Source organism: Condylura cristata, unplaced genomic scaffold, assembly GCF_000260355.1.
Source record: "Condylura cristata isolate star-nosed mole 26May11 unplaced genomic scaffold, ConCri1.0 scaffold00014, whole genome shotgun sequence".
NCBI lineage: Eukaryota > Metazoa > Chordata > Mammalia > Eulipotyphla > Talpidae > Condylura > Condylura cristata.
Window position 1 is genome coordinate 38588060 of NW_004567115.1, and position 24110 is coordinate 38612169.

Sequence of the window (24110 nt, forward strand, 5' to 3'; positions counted from 1 at the left end):
GGGGGGGGAAGTGCACGGGATTATGGTGATGGCACACAGGTGACTTGGTGACGGGAAACCTGCGGGGATTACAATTGAGATGGGGAAAAAAATGTACAAAATGATGTAAAAATAAACTGTTATAAAAAAAAATCACTTCTTCCCATCCACAAGCCTCAGGTTATTTCAAGCAGGCGCTACATACACGAGCAGCAGAGGCCTGGACTTTATGGAAGAGACTCTCTGCCTCAAAAATCAAACCCAGCCACAGCTGTTCATGGATTCCCTCACAAATTCACTTCTTTTTACTTTGTTACTTGTATAATATAAATATAGCTCTGTCTCTCACCATTTCAACCCTCACACAGAGGGTTTGCAGGGCAGGGGTGAAATGGATGAAAGGGATTAAAAATTACAAACTTTCAGGGAGGGGGCAAAAAAAAAAGTACAGACTTCTGTTACAAAATAAGTAAGTCCAGGGGGTGTAATGTACAGCACAATGACAATCAATGATCAGATACTGCTAAGGAAAAATGGTAGAATGATTGTGACAACCACTTCACAAAATATACAAATATCGAACCATTGTTGTAAGCCTGAAACCAAAATAATGTTATTTACATTACACTTCAATAAAAAGTATGCTTCAATATGAAAGTATTAAGGATAAGTAATACTTTTATTAAGATTAATTTTAATATAATAAAATGATAAAGTCATGTTCAGTTTAAAATCTGGATAGATGCACTATGTAGCCAATGATTTTAATCCAAAAATGATGGCTACAGATGCCTACATTCTGTAAGACAGAAATACAAAGGTTCTTGTGAAGATGAAGTAATGTTTACATTCTTTAATGCTGTGGCACTATTCTTTCAATGAATGTGAAATGTAAAAAATAAATGAACTGGGACCATTCAAATGTAACCCAGAAGATGCTGGCATGTGCCAGAGCTGCCAGGACAGAGACGACTGGCGCTGGATCCAGAGCCTCTCAAGTAGGGAACTGGAGAAAATAAGTCGTTCTTACCCTTGTGCCTCTTCAGCTGGGGAAAGCTGCTAATTGTAGTTGCCTGGATTATTTCCACTACAATTTGATACCTGATTTTAAAAAAGAGAGAATAAGATTGAGTAGGAAGAAAAGACTCTTTTCAGAGACACATTTTGATAGCACAGATACTAAACAAATACAACAGAAGAACCATGAATCCTCCCAAGCGTCACTACCCCCACCCAACAGAGACACACCTCCGACTGGCCAGGCCCTATGCCACTTGGTCATTTCTGAGACCTGAATAGGGGACCCAGGAGCTAACTCCCCAACTCTTGCTCCCTGCACCAGAAGCATTACCACTGCCCCTTGAAGCAGGAGTTCTGAGACTCCACGGTTTCCACTTTGCATCGGTACCCTCCTGTCTCCTCCATCAATAACCACAGCCTGCCGAAGCCTACTGATTCTACCTCCTATATCAGCACTGTCCAGTAAGATGGTCCCGAGTCGCCTGCGGCCGCTTGCATTAAAAATTTTGTTCCTCAGCTGCACTAGCCACTTTTCAAATCTCAACAGCCTCGGGCAGCTCCCGGAGCACACTTATCAAAACAAGCAGAGCACATCCATCACTGCAGGAAGTTCTACTGCATGGAGTTGGCCTACACTTCTCAGAGTTGTCCTCCCCGCCCCTTCCAGTCCCACCTCCTCTTTTAGTGAGTTTCTTCATTACTTCTCAGTCAGAAGACGAATCCTGCCACAGGACAGATTACCTACTGCTGCACTCTGGCACCAAGCTCGCCAGGCAACAATGCACAGAGAGAGCCGGCCATTATCGCAGAGAGCACAAGGTGCGTGCATGCATGACTGAGAACATCTTGAGTCGGAAAAAAACGAAAGTTTGCATTTAAGTGCTAAGTACAACCCTAGCATTGCGGCTATTTTTTTTTATATATACATATATAATAGTTTATTTTTACATCATTTTGTGCCATTTTCAGTTGTAGCACTGCAGCTATTTTAAGAACATTCAGATGAGATTTATGAATCAAAGTCCTAGGGGGTTACTTAAATAAGGCCTCACACACGCACAAAAGCAAACTCCAGCCCCCACACGCCTGGTGTCTCTGATGGGAAGTGCTGTTGGCTTCCCGCCCCAGGAGCAGGCAGGATGTTCTCTACCCAGCATGTGCTCGGCCCAGCACCCCCAGTGCCCAAAGAGGTGGCCCCATGCAAGCTGGCACTCTCCTGCTTGTTGTAAACCTGGGCCTAGGTTTCTGTACTGCCCTCCCCCGAACTACAAACACGCCCCTGGCTTTTGCTCGGGCTTATTTCTTTGTAGAAACACTCTCCCTACTTATCTACCAAACTAGACCGCAGGTCTACTACTGCTTCCCTCAGATCTCACTTCACCCCTCCACTCCATTTTAATTTTTCTCTTCTTGAAAACTCTAAGTCACTTCTGCTCTATAGCACTACCTAGTTGCCCACTAGTTCACACTGCTGTTTTATCTCTCTGTTCACACTGCTGTTTGAAAGAGTCACATCTCCACAGAGCACTGTAAATGAAGAAAATGGTGTGTCCACTCATTTCTGGGTCTCATGCTTCTTTAAAGAAAAAATCAGTAACACTTCTGAGCCAAAGATAAACTTGTGGCTTTGTCTATAATAAAGACATGCCACTTTTTTTCGCTTCAGCTCACGGAAACAGGATTGTTACCTTGTATTCTTCCAAAGGAGCTAGCTCCGCACTGCACATAGGGTAGGAGCTCAGTAAACAGTAACGAACACGCCAACTGAGTGTTTGTACTCTGCTCCCCACTAACCTCTTCCATCACCCCCCAAAAAAGAATCTCATGTGCTAAAGACTAATCCCCAGTGTGATGGTCCTGAGAGGTGGGCCTTTGGGAGATGATTAGATTGTGAGGGCGGTGTCCTCATAAATAGGTGAGTGTCCTCAAAAGAAGAGATTTCAGGTGCTTTGGTGTGTGGGGGAGCTGTCGTGGCTGTACCTGAAGAGAGAAATCCTGTTGTCAAAAAATTAACCAGGATATACAACAATGGTACTTAATTTTAAGTAATACTAGTAATAATGATAACAGGGCTTAGTAACAAAAAGAGAAAGGCTCGGGAGTCTGTGTGTCCTTTGTGCCGTGTAAGGCGATGGAGAGGACAGCCATCCCCTCGGGAACACTCTCGCTGCGCCTGGCCCTGGCCCTTACCAGTCTCCAAAAGTAGGAGACATCTATTGCTTAAAAATCAGACCTTCTATGGTATTCTTGTTAAAGCCATCCAAACAGACAATGATCTGAACAAGTGAGAGTTAACATCTGTAACACTTAACAGTTACAAATAATACTCTGAAAAATCTGTTTCTTTAAATATTCTTAGTTACCCCTGCTCTGGAACAAATGAGTCATCAATGGCACTAAAGAAAATACACTGTTGTTTTTTTTTTTTAATGAAGCCATAAAGTTATAATGTAATGCCAGCTAACAGTGATAGATTCCTTTCAGTAAGTACCAGGTGTCCATTTAGATAATTGAACTTACATTATCTCATTAAATCCTCATAATAAGGTACAGTTAAGAGAACTGGAGGTCAGGAAGATTTAGATTCCTTTCTACAGGAAAGGACTCATTGCTTTTTTTTTTTTTTAAATAATATAATGGTTTATTTTTACATCATTTTGTGCATTTTTCCATCTCAGTTGCAATCCCTGTGGGCTTCCCATCACCAATTTACCCATGTGCCATCACCATAGTCCAAGGCACTTCCCTCCCCCCACTGTTTTTTATCCCATTCCCCACTCCACCCCATAAAATGTCTCTGGTATATAGTTGTTCATCATTATTATTTTCTCACCTGGTCCTTTATACTTCTGCTATGGACTCATAGCTTTTAAGTACCCGAGCTCAACTCACGGTCCAGGCTGCCTGATTCTAAAGCTCATGTTCTTAACTACATTCTTAAGCTTAACATTCAGTATAGGTTAATGTTTTCCCCTTCAAAGCATGTACGCATGGCCATGCCAGATCATCTTTCTAGCCTTAAGACTTTCTATATCCCTCTTGGATACCATTTTCCTGCCATACCAGCCTACATGCAAGACCCTGGACATATTCCAGCTCTTTCCTGACCCCAGGCTTTGCTCTCCTTTCTTGTCTTCCACACAATCCTTCCCCACCTCTCTGCAGAAACCCTATGCACTCTTCAGCACTTGGGTTCATGGCCACTGCTCCCTGAACATTCCTTAGAGTCTGCTCTTCTGCAGGATGAATATCTGTCCCTATCTACTTCTTTAGCTCTCTGTACTCTACTCCTAGCGTATTTAATACCTTGCTTTCTAATATTTGGCTTAGGAAATCCCATGGGTTTCCTATGCTGAATTATACCACCTTGACAGCAGGGGAAAGAATCCAAGGATCCACAACTAATTCATCTGTAAATACAGCAGACACTCCTCACACAGAGCTTCACAAGCACTTGATGATGATCATTCAATCTGTAGAATTCATTTTCACTTGACACCAAAAGGCAAAGTAGGAAATGAGTAACATTTTGATTCTCGACAAAACCCAAACGCTGGCTATCCCTAATGGTATAGGTTTTCCTGGCTTCCAGAGAGCTAGCTATGGGGAACCTGCACCTATTCAGCTTTCCTCTTCCAGAGGAAGATATGACCTTAGCTGAAGAGTCAGAAAAGAGGAAAAAGAATTAATTAAAGGACAGATATTTGAAAACATTCTCTCCATCAGAAGTTCAGAAATTGTTAGCATGTGTTCTCCTACAATGATAATATAAATCCAAGTTATCATCAGGGTAAAGCAACACAACAAGATTCAGTCCTGGGGCTCCCTGGTGGCCTAGGGGTGAAGTCTCGGTGCTAACCACTGCAACAGCCTGACTTCGATCCCAGCCAGGGAGCTACTCCCCCAGTTCCTCTACACAAAAAATAAATTAATTTTTTTAAGCTTAAAATAAACAAACAAACAAGATACAGTTCTTTCCCAACTCTGGCAAAATGCTACCTACTTTTCCACTGTCCCAGGAAAAAGAAAAACAAAATCTCACAGACACCCAACACCTGCCCCTCTTTAGTTTTCAATGAGCTAAGACCTAGAGCAGGTTTGCATACATGATCTCTTGCCACCAATCTCCAACTCATCCAAATGCCACCACGTCCTTCCAAATCACCACCTTAGAGAGGACAGATTTGCTGCCCCTCTACAGGCTACTGTTCAGAACAGCTCTGGAATTCTATTTAAATTGAGTTCCAAGTTACCAATGAGCCAAAAAAGCAGTTTGTTCACTGCATTAGGCACACCTTACACAGACCTTTTTTTTTTTTTTTTTTAATCACTTTAATGTTATCTTGGCGTGCACACGCTGGAATATCAATGCTTAGGAGAATCAATACTGGATAAATCCTAGTCTCAAGTGTACAATACGACCGGTCACTGGTATATATTCTATTGTGTTTTAATTAATTTTTATTTTAAAACTTCAAATTATATTGTGAAAGAAAACAGTATACATACAAATGTTTTAGAAAAAAAAAAAAAAAGATAATGTCTCCAGGGTTGCCACAAGCTACTCTGAGCTGGACTCAGGATAATGTCTTTATTTAAGGGACTTCATTTAAAGGGCCTGAGAAGAAATAAGCCATGATTTCAGCCTGCTAAACTGAAGCCATTTGCCAATGTAAACTGAAGCCATTTGCCAATGTAGCAAGTTATCAGAATAGTTAAAGATATGAGCTCTGGCACCAGATGACCTCTGTCCAAATCCATTTACATTTTATCTCAGGAAAACTAGTTAAGCTTTCAAAACATCAAAGTCCTCATATGCAAAAAGAGGAGTAATAGTAATTTTCCTCACAGATTTGTAATGAAGGTTACAACCAAGGTCTCTGCTTGTTCCTTGGCTTCCTACAAAAACCAAAACTTTATAGAGTGACAAGGAATGGAGGTGAACTGACCTAAACTGCCCTCTGCGATCGGTCTTCTCCAGGATCCCACAGATTTACAGTTTGTGTCCTGAAATTCAGCAATTATGTATCATGCGGCATTTTGCCTTTAGTAATCTTTTTCCCCTAAAACAAATGTTAAACTGCTCCTGTCAGCACAGCCGACCATTGAGGGAGATGGTTTGTGCCATCTCTAATGTTTGTGAAATATAAGCAAAACTTTTAAGTAATCTTACTTTTTCCTCATTCTAGGGGTGTCTGCCTGACCAAAGACCACCAGGACCATTGTAGAGCAAAAAGTCAGGTGTATTAGCCCACCACAATGACCAGAGGAAATGTGGGGGTCTCCCCAAACTAGAAAAGAAGGCTCTGGGGCTCTGGGAAGAGCAGAGTGCAAAGAAGGTTGAAAGGAAGCAGCACTGTGATCACTCAAGCCTGGAGGCAAAAAGAGGCCGGTCCCTGGCCGGTCTCCACGCCTGAAGTCAAGATGGCTGTGCACTGTGCCCTGCTGCTGTGAACGCAGGTGGTAAATGTGGCTGTTGCTTTGTGTCAAAGTGATGGAAATGCTCCAGGCAAGAGTAGGGCTGTCATTCCTAGTAACAGAATGCCAAACAGCAGAGTTCCCCAGTGTCTAGGATTTTAGAGGACAAAGTTTTTCAGTGAGAAAACACAGTTGCTCAAAGAAGGCAATCATTTTTGACATCATACAGCCTGAGTATACTTGGAAGAAATATTGTTTCCTATGCTTGTAACTGGTGTTAGTGTCTGTTATCCCAGTGTAATAAATGGCCAGGCAGATTTTACTTTCTTAGGCCAGTTTTAGTTTTTCCTAACGTGACATATGTTCATTAAAGAAAAAGGGAAAATACACAAAACACAACACTCAAAGTTAACCAGTACTAACATTTGGTATATCTTTGTAACTATTTTTCCATGGAAAGGTATTTTTATGCTGTGTGACAGATTTATGCCATAAAAGCTTGCCGTCAGGGCCTTTTACATGTATCAGCTTATAGTTACTATTTTCCAATACCACTGTTACATGGCAATTCTTTGCACTGGGCTCAAAATTGTTTTAGCAAATCTCTACTGGTAAGCATTTAGGTTCTTTCAATTTTTTTCTTCATTTTAAACAAAACTGTAACAAACATTCTTAAAGAAATCTTCCCACACATTTACGATTATCAAGATAAATTTTTACAAATTTATCTTATTTAAAGATGCATGTTTGGGGGGCCTCCCTGGTGGCGCCAGGCGTTAAAGCACGTAACTATGGAGCTGCCCATAGCCACTGTACCATCCCCAGCCAAGGAGGTGACCCCCATGGCGCAGCTGACCTCTCCTGTCCTACCCGCTGCTCCCCTCAGCAGTGTTTTTCAATGGATCTGCCTGCTCTGCTCCCCACTCTGTCTCTGATGGACCCTCTCACTGCCCCTGCACCTCTGGCCTGTACCCCAGTTCTTATATGCATACATAAATCTTTAAGAAAAATGCACGTGCTGTGGCCTGTTTTTCATATATAAAACTGTGTCACACAAAGGTGGTAGTATACACTCCTACCACCAAGATATGTGGTTGTCTATTTTCTAATACCCTTGCAACAATAGGTTTCAATTTTTAATCTACACTTGTTATATGAGCAAAAAGGTATATCATTTTAGTTTGTACATGTGAGTTATCTCTTAAGGAGCTATGCTTAATAGTGTGAAAGGGGAAGTATCAGGGAAGTGAAGCACCAAGAGGGGAAATATTTCCAGTTAGGACTCAGAGGAGTAAGAGGGGCTTTGGCTGAGGGATTCTGAAACGCATCTGTCATATTTCCAGCGTGCAGAAGGCAGCCAAGGCACAGGATGCCACCACTTTCCACTGATGGCACACGAGCAAATAACACCTGACCAGAACACTGGGCGACCGCCATCCCTGGGCCTCCCAGCCACTCAGGAGCTGAGGAAACCTTCACCCTACATGGCTGTGCTGGAGTCACACCAGGGAGCACTGAACCACAGCAGCCTGAGGCGCTCTGAATGTACCCCTCACACACACACACACACACACACACACACACACACAAAATTCCTCTGAGATACACAAAAATAGAATGGGATAGATACACCAAGCATTAACAGTTTTGTTCTATTTGCGACAGGTGAGTCCTATTTTCTTGATCTTGCTTCTATTTTGTGATTATCCTAAAATAATTACATGGTAGCATAGATTCATGTTCTACTTCCAGAGCCTACAGAAACTGCAAGTTACAGAAACATCCAAAGCGCTGCCACCAGTTAGTGAGTGCCTTCAAGTGCACCTCAAGAAAGTCAAAGTGTTTCTGCTCCCTGTACCGCCAGGATCCCTCACACTGTTACTTTGCCTGCTACCAACACCACTACCGGCAGCTCGTCATGCCTGTAAGGACAATGCCACGCTAAGCGTTTCTTTCTCAATTCTCATGTATTTTCACTCACAAGGTTTACTGAATATCATCTTTAGTGCCGTTTTTATATTGCAAATACCCTAATGACTTTCTCACACATTTTGTGAACAGTTTTTCTCAAATAAGGTAGTAGGGTGGTGCTTCATTTCCTCCGTTAGTCATATCTGGCCAGGATCTGAAAATCCTGTCTCCTTCTCCAGACCACCTCAGGTGAACATCTTATCTGCCGACGCTCATCTGCCTTTGAGAGAACTGCACTCCTGGCAGCACACAGCCGCTGTGGCCAGAAGCAGCTCCTGTGGTTTGCAACGGCTGACCAGTGCCGCAGTTGCATTTCAGGAGTAAAAGTCACTAAAATTAAAACTTCCACTTTAATAAGTGCCATCTTTTAAAAGTTACTAGTACCCAAAACCCATTTCCTAATCATCTTAATCCTTTTACGATTATCTATGCTTGGTGTTGTCTCAGGATGACAGAAACACCACACACCTGTAACTCCTGTGCCAACGCAATGTCTTCTCACCTTCGTCCAGCTGTGTCATTCACGCTGGCCACAACAAGGGGCCGCAGAGGGAGTACGAACACCACAGAAATCAGCAAAGGCTACAAGTAAGGGTTTCTCATCCCTCCACCACAAAAGCTAGTTGTTAAAAATTGCCAGAGACGATTTCTACCTTCTACCTCTCTCCACTACCATTCCTTAGTAAACATGTGACTCATAAAATTCCTTTCTGCTCTGTAAGGATTTAGCACTTTATTAAAAAAAAAAACAAAACACCACTATCTACCCACCCTACCCACCTCCAAACTCCTGATGTTTTATTCTAAGTATAAAGAAGCTCAATTCCCTGGCCTTTCTCCACCTCTCACACTCCTCAGCTCCCTATAGAAGGGAAGTGGCTTTTAATCTGTTAACGGAGGAGGAGGAGGAAGTGGGTAGGGGACCAGAGCCCTTTCTTCAGCTCTTTCCTCTTAAGAGCTTGTGTTCTGTTGCTGAGGGCAGTGGCAAGTGGACTCTGCACTGCCCGAGGGATGGGGAGGGGAGGAGAAACAGGGACATGGAGGTCTATTCTGGCTCAGCATTGCTAGGTGAGAAAGAATATAATACTGAAACTGAGTTTTAGAAAACACATTGCTTGTACATACAAAGCACATTCTCATCATCTAACAATAATCACAGTGACATCTAGGTGGTTGCTGGCTTTAGTGCTTGGGCTCTAAGGTGGCTCAGATCTCGGAATGGAGAAAAGAGCACTACTAAGTACTGGTTACCCTGGGACCTCAGAATATAACACAGCATTCCAGTTGACACACTAGTAACTGACACACTCGTAACTGACAAGGAAATCTGCCTGCTATTTTGACCTAATGATTATAGCAGTCACAGCAGCCAACTATCAGGAATCTGCAGCTCTTGAGCTGACTCCTTTACTCACCGGCTGACTCACATCCCACCCATCACTCAGAAAAGCGGGTACAGCATGCCCACGGCGCCAGGGCTGCTCCAATTATAAGCACATAATAAACCTTTTAATTTCAAAGAGATCACAAGCTCCTTTACACCAAATTTTCCTCTTCTTGTATCAGGTCTTACATTGCTGCCAATACTTCTCTTCCCTAAGTGAAAATAATTTGTGTTCTCTGATGTTTTACTCCCACTACTGTGTCCTCTTCTACTTTTCACAGAAGGAATCATAATCTGAAATCAATGTGTTTTTTTTTTTCCACAAAACTGAAAGATCTTTTAGAACACTTTTTCAGAGGCAGCATTGCATTTTAATGGGTTTTTTAAAAACAAAATTTATATTCATTTATTCTTTCCACAACAATTTGCCAAGCTTCTCTGTTTTTACCCCTTAGGATTTTTCATCTCCTCATCCACCCACAATAACCTTTTCCGTAGTAGTTGACATGTGCTTATTGATTTCTGACATGGTGCATAGTTTATCTTAAGGTATGCTCGATTTCTTTGTCCATGTTCATCTACAGAACATAAACCTATTTTCCTGTTCATGAGTCACAGTATATCTTAAGGATCAGCATTCAAAATGCTGAACATGCAAATCGTTCAAATTCTTCACAGAAGGATGTAATTTTTGAATTTTAATATTTTAAATATATTCTCTTTATGCATAAATGTAACTCAGAGATGAAAATCCTGCCTCTCAATATCTAAAAAAAATTAGTAAATTCCCTCAGCAACCCACTGTTAATTACAATCTTTTAATGTAACCCATTCATTACATCCATTTCCTCATGCTTCCTCCTATTAAAACAGAAAACACGACATCAATCTCAGTATGCGTGAGCTAGTTTTTATCCCTCTTCTCCAGGCTCAATAATCCTTCATCTTTTTAAGTACAAACATTTCATTCATTATTAATATTTCCTTTCTATGATTTTCAGATTCTCCATTTTGCGCTTTATAAACATAATCAGAACTGTAAAATCTAATAGAGATTGGACTGGCGGTAAATGAGATTACAGCAGTGACAGCCACTCTGACTTTATCACTGCTGGCTTCTCAGCCTACTGCTGTCTCGACGACAGACGACGGCTCTTCCGATGCTGCTGCTCACTGTGCCAAGGAGTAGGGCCCACAAGGCCTCCCGGGCACAGAGTCACCTTCACACCTTCCTCCTCGAGGGTGGGGCCCGTGCCCCTGCTTCCTGCCCAGCTGTCTAGCATAGTCCCCAGCTTTAATATGGGATTTGAAGTCAGGCGGCAGAATTCAACTCCCAAACCTGTTATTTACTATTTACGTGATCCCAAGCAAGTCAATTTACTTTCTCCGACCATAAAATGAGAGTAACAGTACCTAGTTCACTTTTGTGTTACGTGGTCAAATGAGATGATGACCATAACAAGAATGATGTTATGCTTAACACATTAAAGGCAGTCAACAAGTGGTAGCTGAAAAACAAGGTTTTCCCCTTTTTGAATGTTTGGCATGTTTTAACCCTGGCAAATGTCCAGTCCAGGAGAGCAGTAGTTTTTCAATGCTCATGGAGAACAGGGCTAGTCTGCCTCCTTATAGCCATGTAAGACACAGCAGTGTAGTTAAACAAAAAAAAAAAATGGCTATTTGCTTATCCCATACTCATTCTTCTTTCTTCCTTAGTAATAGAATCCTCCATTTTTAACTGAGCCTCAGACTATCCAGAATAAGGTTAGTGACCTATTATATTTCAAAATATAAGCAGAAATGTCAATGTAGCGGTTGCCAGAAATGTCCATAAGAAGCAGCCAGAGCATGACCTTTCCCACCTTCTTTTCGGTGCCTTCATTCTGTTTGCAGGGCATGACGGATGGCGTTCTAGAATCCACCTTCGACATGAAAATACCCTTAGGAGTGAAAAGCAGAGGGCTGGAAGGAATCTGGGTCTTTGAGAGGATGAAGGCTCCTTAGCAGTCCTGGACAGCCTACTCCAGACTTCCTTTATCAGTTGAGGGGAAGAACCTCCGTCCTCTGGTGAGTCATAATCATTTTGTGGGGTGCTGCTCTCCTGCCCACCTGTGACTATACCAGCAAAATTTCTTTCCACAAACTTTTCCCCTTTGCAAAGAAGCAACATCTCTCTACCCACCTGTATCTATGCAGGTGTCTTCTTTTTCCTTCTTTCTTCTTTTCCTAATAAGCCTGTCCTTTTAAAATATAAATCTCTCTGTGTGTGTGTTCTATGGTTTTCCTTAACTTTGGGCTGAAGATAATATTGAACTAAATACTTTCTATTGATTCATGGCATCCAGTCAGTGGCATTTAGTCAACAGTGATTGTGTCCCCCAGAGAAATTCTGGCAATGTCTGGAAACATTTTCAGTCACGACAAGTATAGAAGCGCTCACTGGGCAGAGGTAAGGATGTTGCTATTACTCCACAATAACCAGAACCAGCCACAAGAAACAAGAAATTTTCTAGTCCCAAATGTCAATTTTGCCAAGGTTGACAAACCTTGGGTTAAAACAAAGCTCTCAGCAAAGTCAGTGATAAAATGCCCTTTGTCCATTACAATAATCATTATAGAAGAATAAGGCACCCAAATTAATCAGTACCCTCACCATCTACCTCAAACAGTGATAAGCAGCTTTGAAAGAACTCTTTAGGCGTATACAATGAATTACATGGCTGGTATCTAGCCTTAGCATGTGTGTGATTTTCCTTTTAAGAGTCTCAACACCAGTTAAACATAATAGTCACCTGGGAAACATGGGGAAAAAATATTGATGCCTACATGTCAAGCCGGAACAATCATAGAAATTTCCAGAGGTGAAGCCGAGACATCTATATGTTTGAGAGGGAAAAAAGGCTATCTCTTAGTGTGCTTTTCACGAATACCAGAGCAATTAATTACTTGTGCGGGCCGCGCTGGACCCATTCCTGGTCACAACCTGTCCACTCTTAACAAAAGGCTCGTGAGGGCATAAACTTCAATTTTTCCTTTACTGTCTACTTGGATTCCAGATTTATCTTCAAAATGGAGGAATACAGAATCACGCTCTGGACGATGAAATGCAGAGCTCCGGTACTGGCCAGTCCTTCGCCCTGACACACTGGCTTGACTTCCCGCGACTGGTCACCATCCAGCACCCACACCAGCAGTGAGAAACCTATTCAGGCCCGTTAATACAGACCCTGCTTCACGGTGACATTCAGACTCCTGGCGCCTGTCTTGTTAAATAGAGCTGACCACTACTTCCACTAGGAGACGCTGGGAAAGACAAGCCACAAGGCCCCTGCCACCCTGTCCTTGCTTTAACACCTTGGACACACACTGGGAAAGCACCAGCCACAAGGACAGTGGGACATGCAGCTGTCACTTTTTTAAAGCTTGGTTTATTCTAGTGTCCGGCCAGGGCTAGCACCACTAAGTTAGTGTATTTGAAAGAAGCATTTCTAGCTCTCCAAATCTCACTATGAAAGCATCTCAAGTTGGCTCAAAGAAACAAACTACTGCAGAAATACAAATACTGGCTTCCAGGAGCTTTTGCTGTGGTTTAGTTGGTTGTTACATGTGTGTCTTAAAAAATATTAACCTGATGCATTTTTCACTAAGTGAAACTTTACATTTTCTCAGAATCACACCACCACTGTTTTTAAAATAAGATAATTAAAAGAAAAAGAAAAGCTGTTGTTATATTTTTTAATTCATTGATTTAATCTGATGGCTGGCAATTCTTTGTGATATAATTTTGGGAGAAAAATGCATTGTAGTCCTTCAGTATTGTAAACAAATTTCTTCTTTACACAGTATTTTCCACAGTTAGTTGTTGGTTTTTACTGTTAGCTGTCATCATTCCATCTCACTATGAACAGACGTCTGGGTCTTCCTTTAGGGGGGTTCACATGAATGTAAGCCACACCCAGCTACACTAGCAGCAGTGGTGGGCACCTGGATGTGGCTGAGTTACCGGTGCCCATGAGTGCAGCAGTGAGTGCAGGGGATCATCATGAGATCACCCTCTTCTGGCAGTTAGAAAGAAGTCTTTCAGGCCCTCCCTGGTGGCACAGCGGGTTAAACACAGCACTAAGAAGCTAAAGCCACTTCAGCATGAGTTTGGTCCCTGCCCCGGCGGTGACCCACATGGAGCAGCAGACCTCTCCTGATCCGCCCGCTGCTCCCCTCAGCAGTGTACTTCGTCTTTCTGCCTATTCTGTTCCCCACTCTGTCTCTGGTGAATCCTCTCATCGCCCCTGCACCTCTGGTTGTCCCACAGCTCTGTATGCATAAATAAATAAATCTCAAAAAAAAAAAAAAAAGGAAGAAAGAAGCCTTTCGTCCTTGCTCGCCTGGATGTTTCTCACTGAGGGCCTTCAAAATCAGCGCTATCAGGATAACCCCAGCTCTCCCACACTAGAGTTCAGCTGGAGGAGAAAGCATGCTTCCTGGGGACAGGCAGCCTCATTAAAGCATGACGTCTATCATCCTAGCAGAGTGAAATGACTTTATTTCTTCTAGATACCCTCCTACCTCCCAAGCATGCAGGAAGTAAAAGTGGATGGTTTCACCAACTGCTTAGTCCAAATAAGACACTTCTTGAGCACTAGGCATACCACCCCAAAACCGTACTGACACCAGTTTGAAGACAAGTGACTGAGACAGTAATAAAGTCAGACAGCAGAGTCTAATTGTATCAGAAAAGCAAGAGTAGGTCAAAGTAGGCCTGAAGAGTGCAGCTCCATCAGTGCCAGGCGGCCAATAAGCTACACGGATGTAGAGTTTAGACAGGAGTCTGCAAAAAGTAATTCTGCCTGTCAATAGCGGTTAAGCAGACCTGAGCCTTTTATATCACATAAACAAAAAAGAGCCAAGTAACAAGATAACTCATACAACACGGCCTACTTTTCTGAGCAAACAGATTAATTTCCACAATGGCAGAATCATTTCTAGTTTCAGATGAGCAAGAAGCAGATGATAAAACTTTAGTACTCAAATCTGTTCCTAAGCTAAATGAACACAGAAGACCGCTCCGTGGACGGCAGATGTCCCAGTGACATATCAAACAGAACTTCTGGAAATTCGATCATATAGCAAAGCACAAGGGTCTGGCCCAGAGTCCTAAACCCAGGAGAAGATGCCCCAGGATAAAGTAGGATTTACAAGAGTACTCAGTCAGTGACACTAGATCCACCTCTGAGAAAAATGCCTGTACAGTATTTCCTCCCACGGTCCTTTGCCAAACTTGTCAAGGGAAGTCTAAATTCTTCAAAATCAACATGATCCCATGGCTGGTGCTGCCAGCTATGTGATTCTTCCAAGTTTATACCCCTTATTACAAGAGAATTTTGCAGCCTTTCCAGAGGAAGTTATCAACATATTTCCAAAATGTATGTAAGGAGCTAAAAGCTACAAGAAGGATGAAGATCAGAAAATAGGTCATTCTAGTGGGACTCAGTCATTACACCAAATTAATGAAATAAGAGTTTGATTATCTTATCACCAAAGTACCTGTAAGTGTGTCTACTCTACTGCTGGAAACACCAAGTCTAACAGCAAGGTGAAGGGCACAAAAGAAAATGTAGTAGAGGATAATGGGTTAACACACACAGGAGCGTCTCAGATCACCCCTCTGTAGGAGGCAGGAGACAGTGTCAGGAAGGCCGGGAATCTGCAACACTCATTCCAGGCTCATCAGCAGTCACTGAGAAGCTGCTGAAGACGCCCAGGAATCACACAAAGGCATTCTTTAAGGTGCACATACTCAACTGTCCATCAACCAAGGAATGATACCCAACATGGGTAGTGTGCAGGCAACGGGGTATTATCCAGTCAAAAAAAAGAATAAAGTATTAATTACCTGCTACAACATAAATGAACTTTGAAAACATTACGGTTGCGTGTAGACATCAGAAAATGCCACATCAAGCACGATTCCAAGGTTATGGAAAGCCCAAAACGGGCAAAACTCCAGAGACAGAAGGCAGAATAGTATTGGCAAAGGCTGGGGGTGGGGAGGGACAGGAAATGACTGCTAATGGGTACAGGGTTTCTTTAGAGAATAATGAAAATATTCTGGAGTTAGTGGCAATGGTTGCACAGTCTTTTGAATACACTGAAAACCACTTAAAAATGGTCAGTTTTATGGAATGTGAGTTACACCTCAATTTCGAAAGTGCCATTCTTTAGTTCAGATTTCCACTCTGCCACTGAGGACCTACTTTTCAGGACACCACGAGCTACTTTTCAAGAATGCCCTATTTGTGAGATCTAGAGGAAGCGATTTTACAGAAAGATTTAATGATCACATGTTTCTGTTGCCTCAGATACTGAGGGAAAGGGGAAAATAAAAAAACAAAAGTTCCAGCATAATCTCTGGCCATTCAGGTCAAGGTAATCCACGTGGCTCCTGCTGTGACAAAACCAGTTGCCCAACCTTTGGGGGCAGGACAGACCAGAATTTTGGCTTTGAAAGGCAAGTTCTTGCTGAGCCACTTCTTCACCTGCTAGATGATTAAGTGCCACTATTACAACATTTACATCATTTCAAACAGTCCTAAACCTTTGGCTAATATACCTTCAGGAAGACAAACCATTCATAATTCCTACCAAATGCATTTACCCTACTGGAACTGTGCTCAGATGCAAATGACAGATGATGCTCGAGTACAAGTAGTTGATGGTTCAAAATAATTAGCTTTGGCCAAAAAAATGTCTTTGGCACTTTTTGTTATACCATTAACTATGTCCTCATGTGTGCAGTGCTGGAATCCTTTATTTGGTACACAAAACAGAACACTTATCCCTAAGTCTGGAAGAACGAATACTGACTAACTTAGGTATCTCCCATTATTTATCCTCGATTATTATCCTAAAGTACTGTGGAAATACCCAATCATACCTATGTCTAACTTTATTGTGTAAAGACTATTTGGCAGGCAGAGGAAAAATACTTGGAAATTCAATTCATTCACAGTTTATCAACATGTATTATCAGCTTCTCAGAAACAATTTCTTAGGAGAACTGTAATTCTCTAGAAGGTGGGCATCACATTACCTTGGCACCATCACAACACACATCTAGGGGCAACAGCTGGAGGTATACTGGAGTACTGGTTTAACTGCATCTCCAGAAGGGGTGTGTGTGTGTGTGTGTGTGTGTGTGTGTGTGTGTGCGCGCGCGCGCCATGTGTCAAGAACACATAGGGAAATAAGTAACGACACGGGTAACCTATGATGACAAGCACTTTCACTTTCTGTGGAATTAAGGAGTCAAAGTCATAACAAGATTGACCTCTGAGAGGGTATAACCTGTAAGCTGTACATAATAAATCAGCACTAATGGCTGTTGGGTTTTTATCAGCTGAACTGTCACAGTTATCAAAAAGAAAGTTGCAGACAATCATAAATCTATAATAAATATCATGTAGCTTATTTAAGATGATGCATGGAAACAGAAAGAGATTATATTCTGTAAGAATTAAATTAAGTGTAAACAAAGTGATGCAAATGAATCCATCATTATACATCTGCAGGACCCAGATTAACATATAACAAGTTTAAAAGAACACAGCACCATCCACCACATCTCTTAGATGGCATATTAATCAGATTAGAAAATTGGACACATACGTCATTTTCATGTTGACCTTAGTTGAGAGGCAAATGTTATAAGTCTAAACCCGAACAGTTAAAAGACCTAATTCCTGCTAATATTTTACTTCTCTATCAGTGATTTCAGAAAATCACTACCCAGAAGCAAAGCTGAAACCAGTGTCCCTAAAACAGAAGGGTCACTGGAGAAACAAAAGCCTACAAAACTCATAAACCAGTATAATCACATTGCATATAGCTACACTATAAAAAGAAAAGGAATAAACAATATACTTATTCCTAAAATAACTCGAGTTTGATTAGGAGGATTGAACACCCCTATATAAAAGACTGTTGGAGCATTTTTCAAATGTGTTTTCTCAAAACAATTATTCAAGAAGCCCCTTATTCCCTAACTTAGTCCCCTGAGTTTTCTAAGAAAAATTAAAACCAAACCAATGTTCTTGTATTAATTACAAAACTATTGCCGCTGTGACTGGTAAAACACACTATACCCTGTCAAAGATTTTCTAAGACAGGGAGCTGAGCAGCTAACTGTAGTCCTAACAACTGAATATCGTTTCAGTCCACTAAAACTAATTTACATGAAAAACTTCAATACTTTACAATAAAAGCTAATTCTGCTAAGTGTCCCTGGACAGAATGAGTTGCCCCAATAGTAAAAACTGCGAACTTCCTTCCCTGACAATCACATTTTGAACAGAGGCAGAGTATGGTAATTAACAGCTATTGTCAAACTGTAATTGAAGGCCAAATACCTTAGCTGCTTCAAGAACTCCACATCAGAGTTACTGTTGATCAGCTTGATGAATTCCTCGTAGGAGGGGGCGTAGGTGTAGGCTCTCCTGTGGTGTTCATTCACCTGCTCCCTGCGCTCCAGCTGAGCTAGCAGCATCTGGTTAATGTAGTCTGGGTTACTGAGGAACTCCACCACTGGCTGCAGGACTGTGGTTAGGAGAAGAAAGCACCACTGCAAAAGGTATTCTCATTGAAAGAAACTTTTTATTTTACGTAAGTGAAACTACATTCAGGAAATATGTTGAAAGTACCCAAAGGGGGGAAGAACAATTAAAACACGCTGGTGTGCAGTGCACACACACAGCTGCACAGCTCCAGATATGCTGCTGACAGTGGCTACATTCAAGAGGTTTCAGTAAGTTACAACAATAATGTATGTCAATGTCACCTCAATTTATAAAAACACGTTAAATGCAAAGAAGTAATGAAAAGAACATAACTGAGAACCCAAATAGCTAGCAAGGTATCAAAATTAAGTACACTGACTTTTTTCTTTTATCAAGGTCAAAATGGTTTTTCCACTGAAAGTTAAAGTCACATTATCCCAACTGGTGAGAGCCGACCTCAGGGAGGAAGATATTAAAAAGTCAATGACACAATCACAAATCCATCCTACCAACTTTTGATTGAAAAGGTCCCCTTTTCTCTGCAGTTGGCTGCATCAGCTAACAGGCACGGCAGGCTAATTCTGATACAATAAGTGAGACACCCAATCAGTGCATATAAACTTCAATGATTCTGAGACAGGAAAAGTTTCTCTAAGGGTCCTACTTCCATTCTTCCTGTCCTGGTTAAGCAATTTCAGGGTATACTTTTTCTAGCAATCACATTATGTGGTATAGTCCTTTTTTTATTTATTGCAAGTTCACACAATCAATGCAAAGGTATTTTAAGTTAGTGCACACTAGAGGTGGAGATGGAGTATAGATATTACTTCATTTATTATTATATTTTTGGCACGGTTAACTCTGAAGCTAACCCCAGTAAGTACCCCTCTGTGGAGGGCATAGGAATGGTTATCCTGCATCAAAATAAACAAAAGAGAATGGACGACGTGCTCAGCAATTAGTTACATAAAAATGTTTATCATGTATGACCAGAATATAGCCTCTTTGACAATATGAACTTTTAAACTTTGAAAATAGCTTCATTCCCAAGTGGTCACAGGGATACAAGGTCTGCGTAAGAGTCATATATAGGGCTGTCAAGTTAGTGTGCAGCATACCAATCTGCCAGTTACGCATTAGTAATGTCAAGCATTTAGAAAAGTCTACCTTTTCTTGTGAGAATTTCTGCAAGCATTATACGTAAGCTGAGAGACTGGACATCCTTTGATGGGAGGAGACAAAACACCAGAACCCGAGAACACATCTGTAGGAACCGTACTTCATCATCTGACTTCTGCAAACATGCATGTAACACAAAAGGTTTGGGCTGCTCTTCATGTCTAAAAATGGAGAGGGGAAAAAGAAGGAAAAAACTTTCTAGAAGCAATTCAATTTTGTAGCAATGGATTAAAAAATATTTCAAATAGGTAGTACATTGGTTTATTAACTGTCAATTCTTCAACAATTATCAATAGTCAATAATTCTCAACCACAGAATGATCTAGAAAAAATCATATACGTACCTTTGGCAATTTTAAACCAAATCTTGGTAGCTGCCTTAAAATGAGTAGCGATAGTTATACTTAACTTCCAAATCTTAGCAGTAATCCAGAACAGTTTAAGTATACTGCTAACTAGACTATTTTTTAATAATGTAATATTTTATTTTTACATCATTTTGTGTCTTTTTCCATCTCTATTATAATCCCCATGTGTCATCACCATAGTCCACTAACTGGACTATTTTAATTCTCCTAGACTACTTTTTAAGTGTAATGTATAGTTTCACTTTTTCTTTTTTTTTTTAATTTTAACGATCTATTTTTATTTATTTATGCATACAAGAACTGGGTCAGGCCAGAGTTGCAGAGGGTGAGAGGATTCACCAGAGACAGAGTGGGGAGCAGTGGGAGAGAAAGGAAAGGCCTGCAGGATCAGGATCGTGTGGGTCAGCTCCATGACAGGGACTGAACTCAGGCAACAGTGGATGTGGATATCTTGACACCACTGAGACTTTAACCATTGTGCCACTAGGGAGGCCCTACACTTTCTGTTTCAAGAAAATTAACACAGCATAAATTAGGGTTCCCAGTCAACATTCCTGACTGGGTGATCAGGCAATTGAAAAAAAACAGTCTCTGGGTAATCGTGCTGCAGAGAGGTTCTATGGCTTGATGCTACTAACTTTATAGCCAACTGCCTTCCACTGATATGAGCCTCTCATATTTGCCAAACAATGTCACCAACCTTAGTCACAGATTGTCAGCACTGAGATCACCCCTCCAGGATCATTAATCCGGGGAATCTGAGTTAAGAGGAGTAGAAAGTAAACTTTCTGTTCTTTACCCACATTATTTTTTCCAAAGATGTATTTATTTATGCATACACAAATGGGGTACAGCCAGGGGCAGGGGTGTAGGGGCGGCGAGAGGATTCACCAGAGACAGAGTGGGGAGCAGGACAGATCAATGAAGGACACTGCTGAGGGGAGCAGCAGGCTAGCAGGAGAGGTCTGCTGTGTTATGTGGATCACCCTGGGGCAGGGACTGAACCCACACTGGAGTCGCCAGGGCTTGGCTTAGCTTTGCAGTGCAGCGCTCCAGCCTGCTCACCACCAGGGAAGGTCCTACCCACATTATTTTAATAGCAATTCCAGGAAGAATGGGAAGGTAATTTCCCTAGTACCTTTCAGTCCACAGTCAAGGTTTTATGAGATTCTTTATAGTAACTAGTAGCCAATACTGGGAGTGGCAGGAACACCTCCCAACAGAGGAGGAGGAGACACAGTAGGTATTATACAGCAAAAGAAACAATTAAAAACATATCTGTACTTTATTATTAGTGTCTCCAAGGAGTTAACAAAAGGACATTTTTCTTTTGTGAATTCCATACATGTGATGTTACTTATTTGCATCTAGACTAAGTAGTAGATATCACCACCACGATACTATAGGTGACAAAATTAAGGATATGTGTGGTGGAAACTCCTTAGTCACTGAGAAAATAGGCATAAATCTCAAGTCCTCCTCTGACTCTCAAATCCAGACTTATTGCACTATGTCAATAACTAGAAATTTCAGAAATAAAAAAAAAAACATGTAAACAAACAAACAGTATTTTTCCTCTTTAAGTAGCACACTGGTGCTTGACTGGTAAACAAAGCACAGAGATTATAAGGACATTACAAAATTAAAGATGCTATTGACGTAATAGCATAAAAATAATAATTTTCAGATATTCCTGAAACATTCAGATATCTGAATAACATTCAGATATTCCTAGGACAAAGGCAGAAGAAGCAGAGACAAGAATAAATGCTATTTGGACTGGCTTAAAGCAGCGACAAAAAGACGGCCTGAAAATAAATACAGGCTGACCGGAAGGCTGCCTGCACACAATTGCCTAACAGTCAGAGTATGTGTGGCTTTTATTAATGCAATTTATTATTCTCTTGTCTGAGAGTAGCCAATTCAGTTGGGTGCTTCCCAAGCTGCCAAAGTCATTTTGCAGCCAGTGGCTATCTAGAAATCTATAATGATGAAGATTTCTAGAGCTCTTTACGTGGAACAGGCCAGTACAGATACAGCCCTTAAGCCTATACCATTATATGCCAGTTTCACTGTGTGATTTACAGAAGCTCACGCATTATGAGATATCAGTTCTCCAAGGGTTCACATTCAGAGCACAATCGTCTACAAGCAAAATGCCAGTAACCTGTGGCACTCTTTAAAGTAAAAATAATCCTGGAGAACAGCGGTAGTTTTTTTTTTTTTTTCCTTTAATAAGAATCATCATCAACTGGCACGTCTGAACACAGCCTCGATATTAGCAAGATACATCTATCTTTGGCATGAGAAAACCAGACATCAGAGAGAATGAGTTTCTAAAATGGAATCAATTCTTTGTTTCTATTTATTCTGATGCTTTACCCATAACATCTTTATATTATCCACAAAAGCTGAAATTTCAGAAGCTGGCATATGTCTCAATGAAAAATATGTTCTCATTTGAAAGGAGATAATCATATAAACACTAAATTTCTCTAACCACTTGTTTTGCTCTAAAACTGAAATCTACCAGTCTTCCAACTGGACTAAAACACTGATTCAAAATACTGTCCTCTACTGGACCATAACTTAACTACTTGACAACGAGATCCCACTGAATTCAAACAAGTCCCTGCAGTGTCTGCCAGGCAGAATTGTGGAGCACTTTGTATAACAGAAACCACAGCCAATCAGCAGATGCTCCAATGCATTGAAGGTGGAAACTTTGAGAGGGAGGTATTCCAAGAGTCCTCCTGTTTCACCTTCCTTATTGGTTCACAAATCCCCTTACTAGAACTCACTTTCACCATAAACTGCAGTTTTTAAAAGATGGTCTGGAGACTCCTATGTGTCCCAAAGATACTTGCATGGGGTCTGTCATTCAAAACCATTCACAGAAATACAAAAATGTCATCTATCTTTTTCACTCTCTTTATTCCAAAAATGTAGTTACTTGTATCTTTTTCACTCTCTTTATTCCAAAAATGTAGTGTTATTTGATGTAGTGCACATCAAGGCTACTTGAAGTGCAATGACCTAATTTTTCTGATGGCTAGTAGAAAGGCCCATGTACTCTCGCACTATAAAAATTTTAGTTTTAATTTCTAATATGGTAAATATTGCTAGATCTAATGAGTGGCAAACCAATCAATGATGAACCACTGGCTAAGGAGGGTGAAGCTCTGATTTGTAGCCTTTGCCTACTGCAATGCAAACACTCCCACCAAGGCCAACTGCGTTACCTTAAACTCAAGAGTTGGTATCAGACAATGACAATCACCTCCAGCACACCACAAAATATAGACAAAAGCTCTTTCAGGGTCTCAACAACTTTTAAGGGTACAGAAGGATCCCAGAGCACAATATCTGAGAACTACTGGTCTACAATAATGTTTTTCAAGCTATGTGCTGTGACCCATAACCAGTGAAATGAAACCTAGTTAGTCTGAAAAGCATTTTTTTAACACTAAAGAATAAAAAATATTGGTGATCACAGGTAATAAAAGGAATGTTTTTGTGAAACTGGGTCATACTATATAATGTTTCTAATTATCTGCCGCAATTTGTAAAGGTGGTGAAACACTAGGCAGCAAGTTGGTAAATAAAGGCATGGGAAGGCTCTGGATCCTGGTCTCACGAGCATGAGCAGGGTGGACGCAGGGTGCAGACATCTCATGGGGAGGGGCTGCGTAGTTGAGAGGAGCAAGCGAAGCTGCCTGCGCACATCAGCTACTAGGACCCACCGAGCAGCACTCAAGCAGGACGGGGCTCCTTTTCTGTAGTTCTCAAGACTGAGCTTCTTAGTAGAAAAAACAAGTTATCACCCAACTAGGATACCTATTCTGACTCATGCTCTTATTTATTGTTTTCAAATTCCTCTCTCATCCCTTAAAGGTATATTTTAAAAGCCAAGTTAGGAATTGGCAATTCCTGCTCTTCGTCCAACGGAGTCTGCACTCAAACAGGCAGAGGGTTTACAATACAATAAGACCCTCTGTGGAGTGCCATAATTCATCATTCACTAACTCACTCAAGACTAAGACAAATATTTAAAATCCTATCAGCAAAGCTAAGAAAGGAAGAACTTATGAGCATAGAAATGGCCCAGCTGAATTCTCCCACTGGCAAAAACAAGCCTTTCCTATGTATCAGTATACAAAGGGTTAGCTAGTCAAATTATTAGCCATTTTCACACTGAAACATTTTCTTTAATTAGCACTGAAGCTTCACAATGAAGTTCTT

At 41.2% G+C, this 24110-nt stretch overlaps 1 protein-coding gene across 1 annotated transcript in view; it reads right to left on the reverse strand.

Moving 5' to 3' along the window:
* SNX25 (sorting nexin 25) overlaps positions 1-24110 on the reverse strand; it is a 68284-nt gene that overhangs the window by 38321 nt on the left and 5853 nt on the right. The window contains exons 3-5 of the mRNA XM_004682370.2: positions 19489-19661; positions 18175-18361; positions 1010-1080 (exon numbers count right to left, since the gene is read on the reverse strand). Coding sequence (XP_004682427.1) covers positions 1010-1080; positions 18175-18361; positions 19489-19585 — 355 coding nt within the window. The 5' untranslated portion in view covers positions 19586-19661. The remainder of the gene's footprint in view (positions 1-1009; positions 1081-18174; positions 18362-19488; positions 19662-24110) is intronic.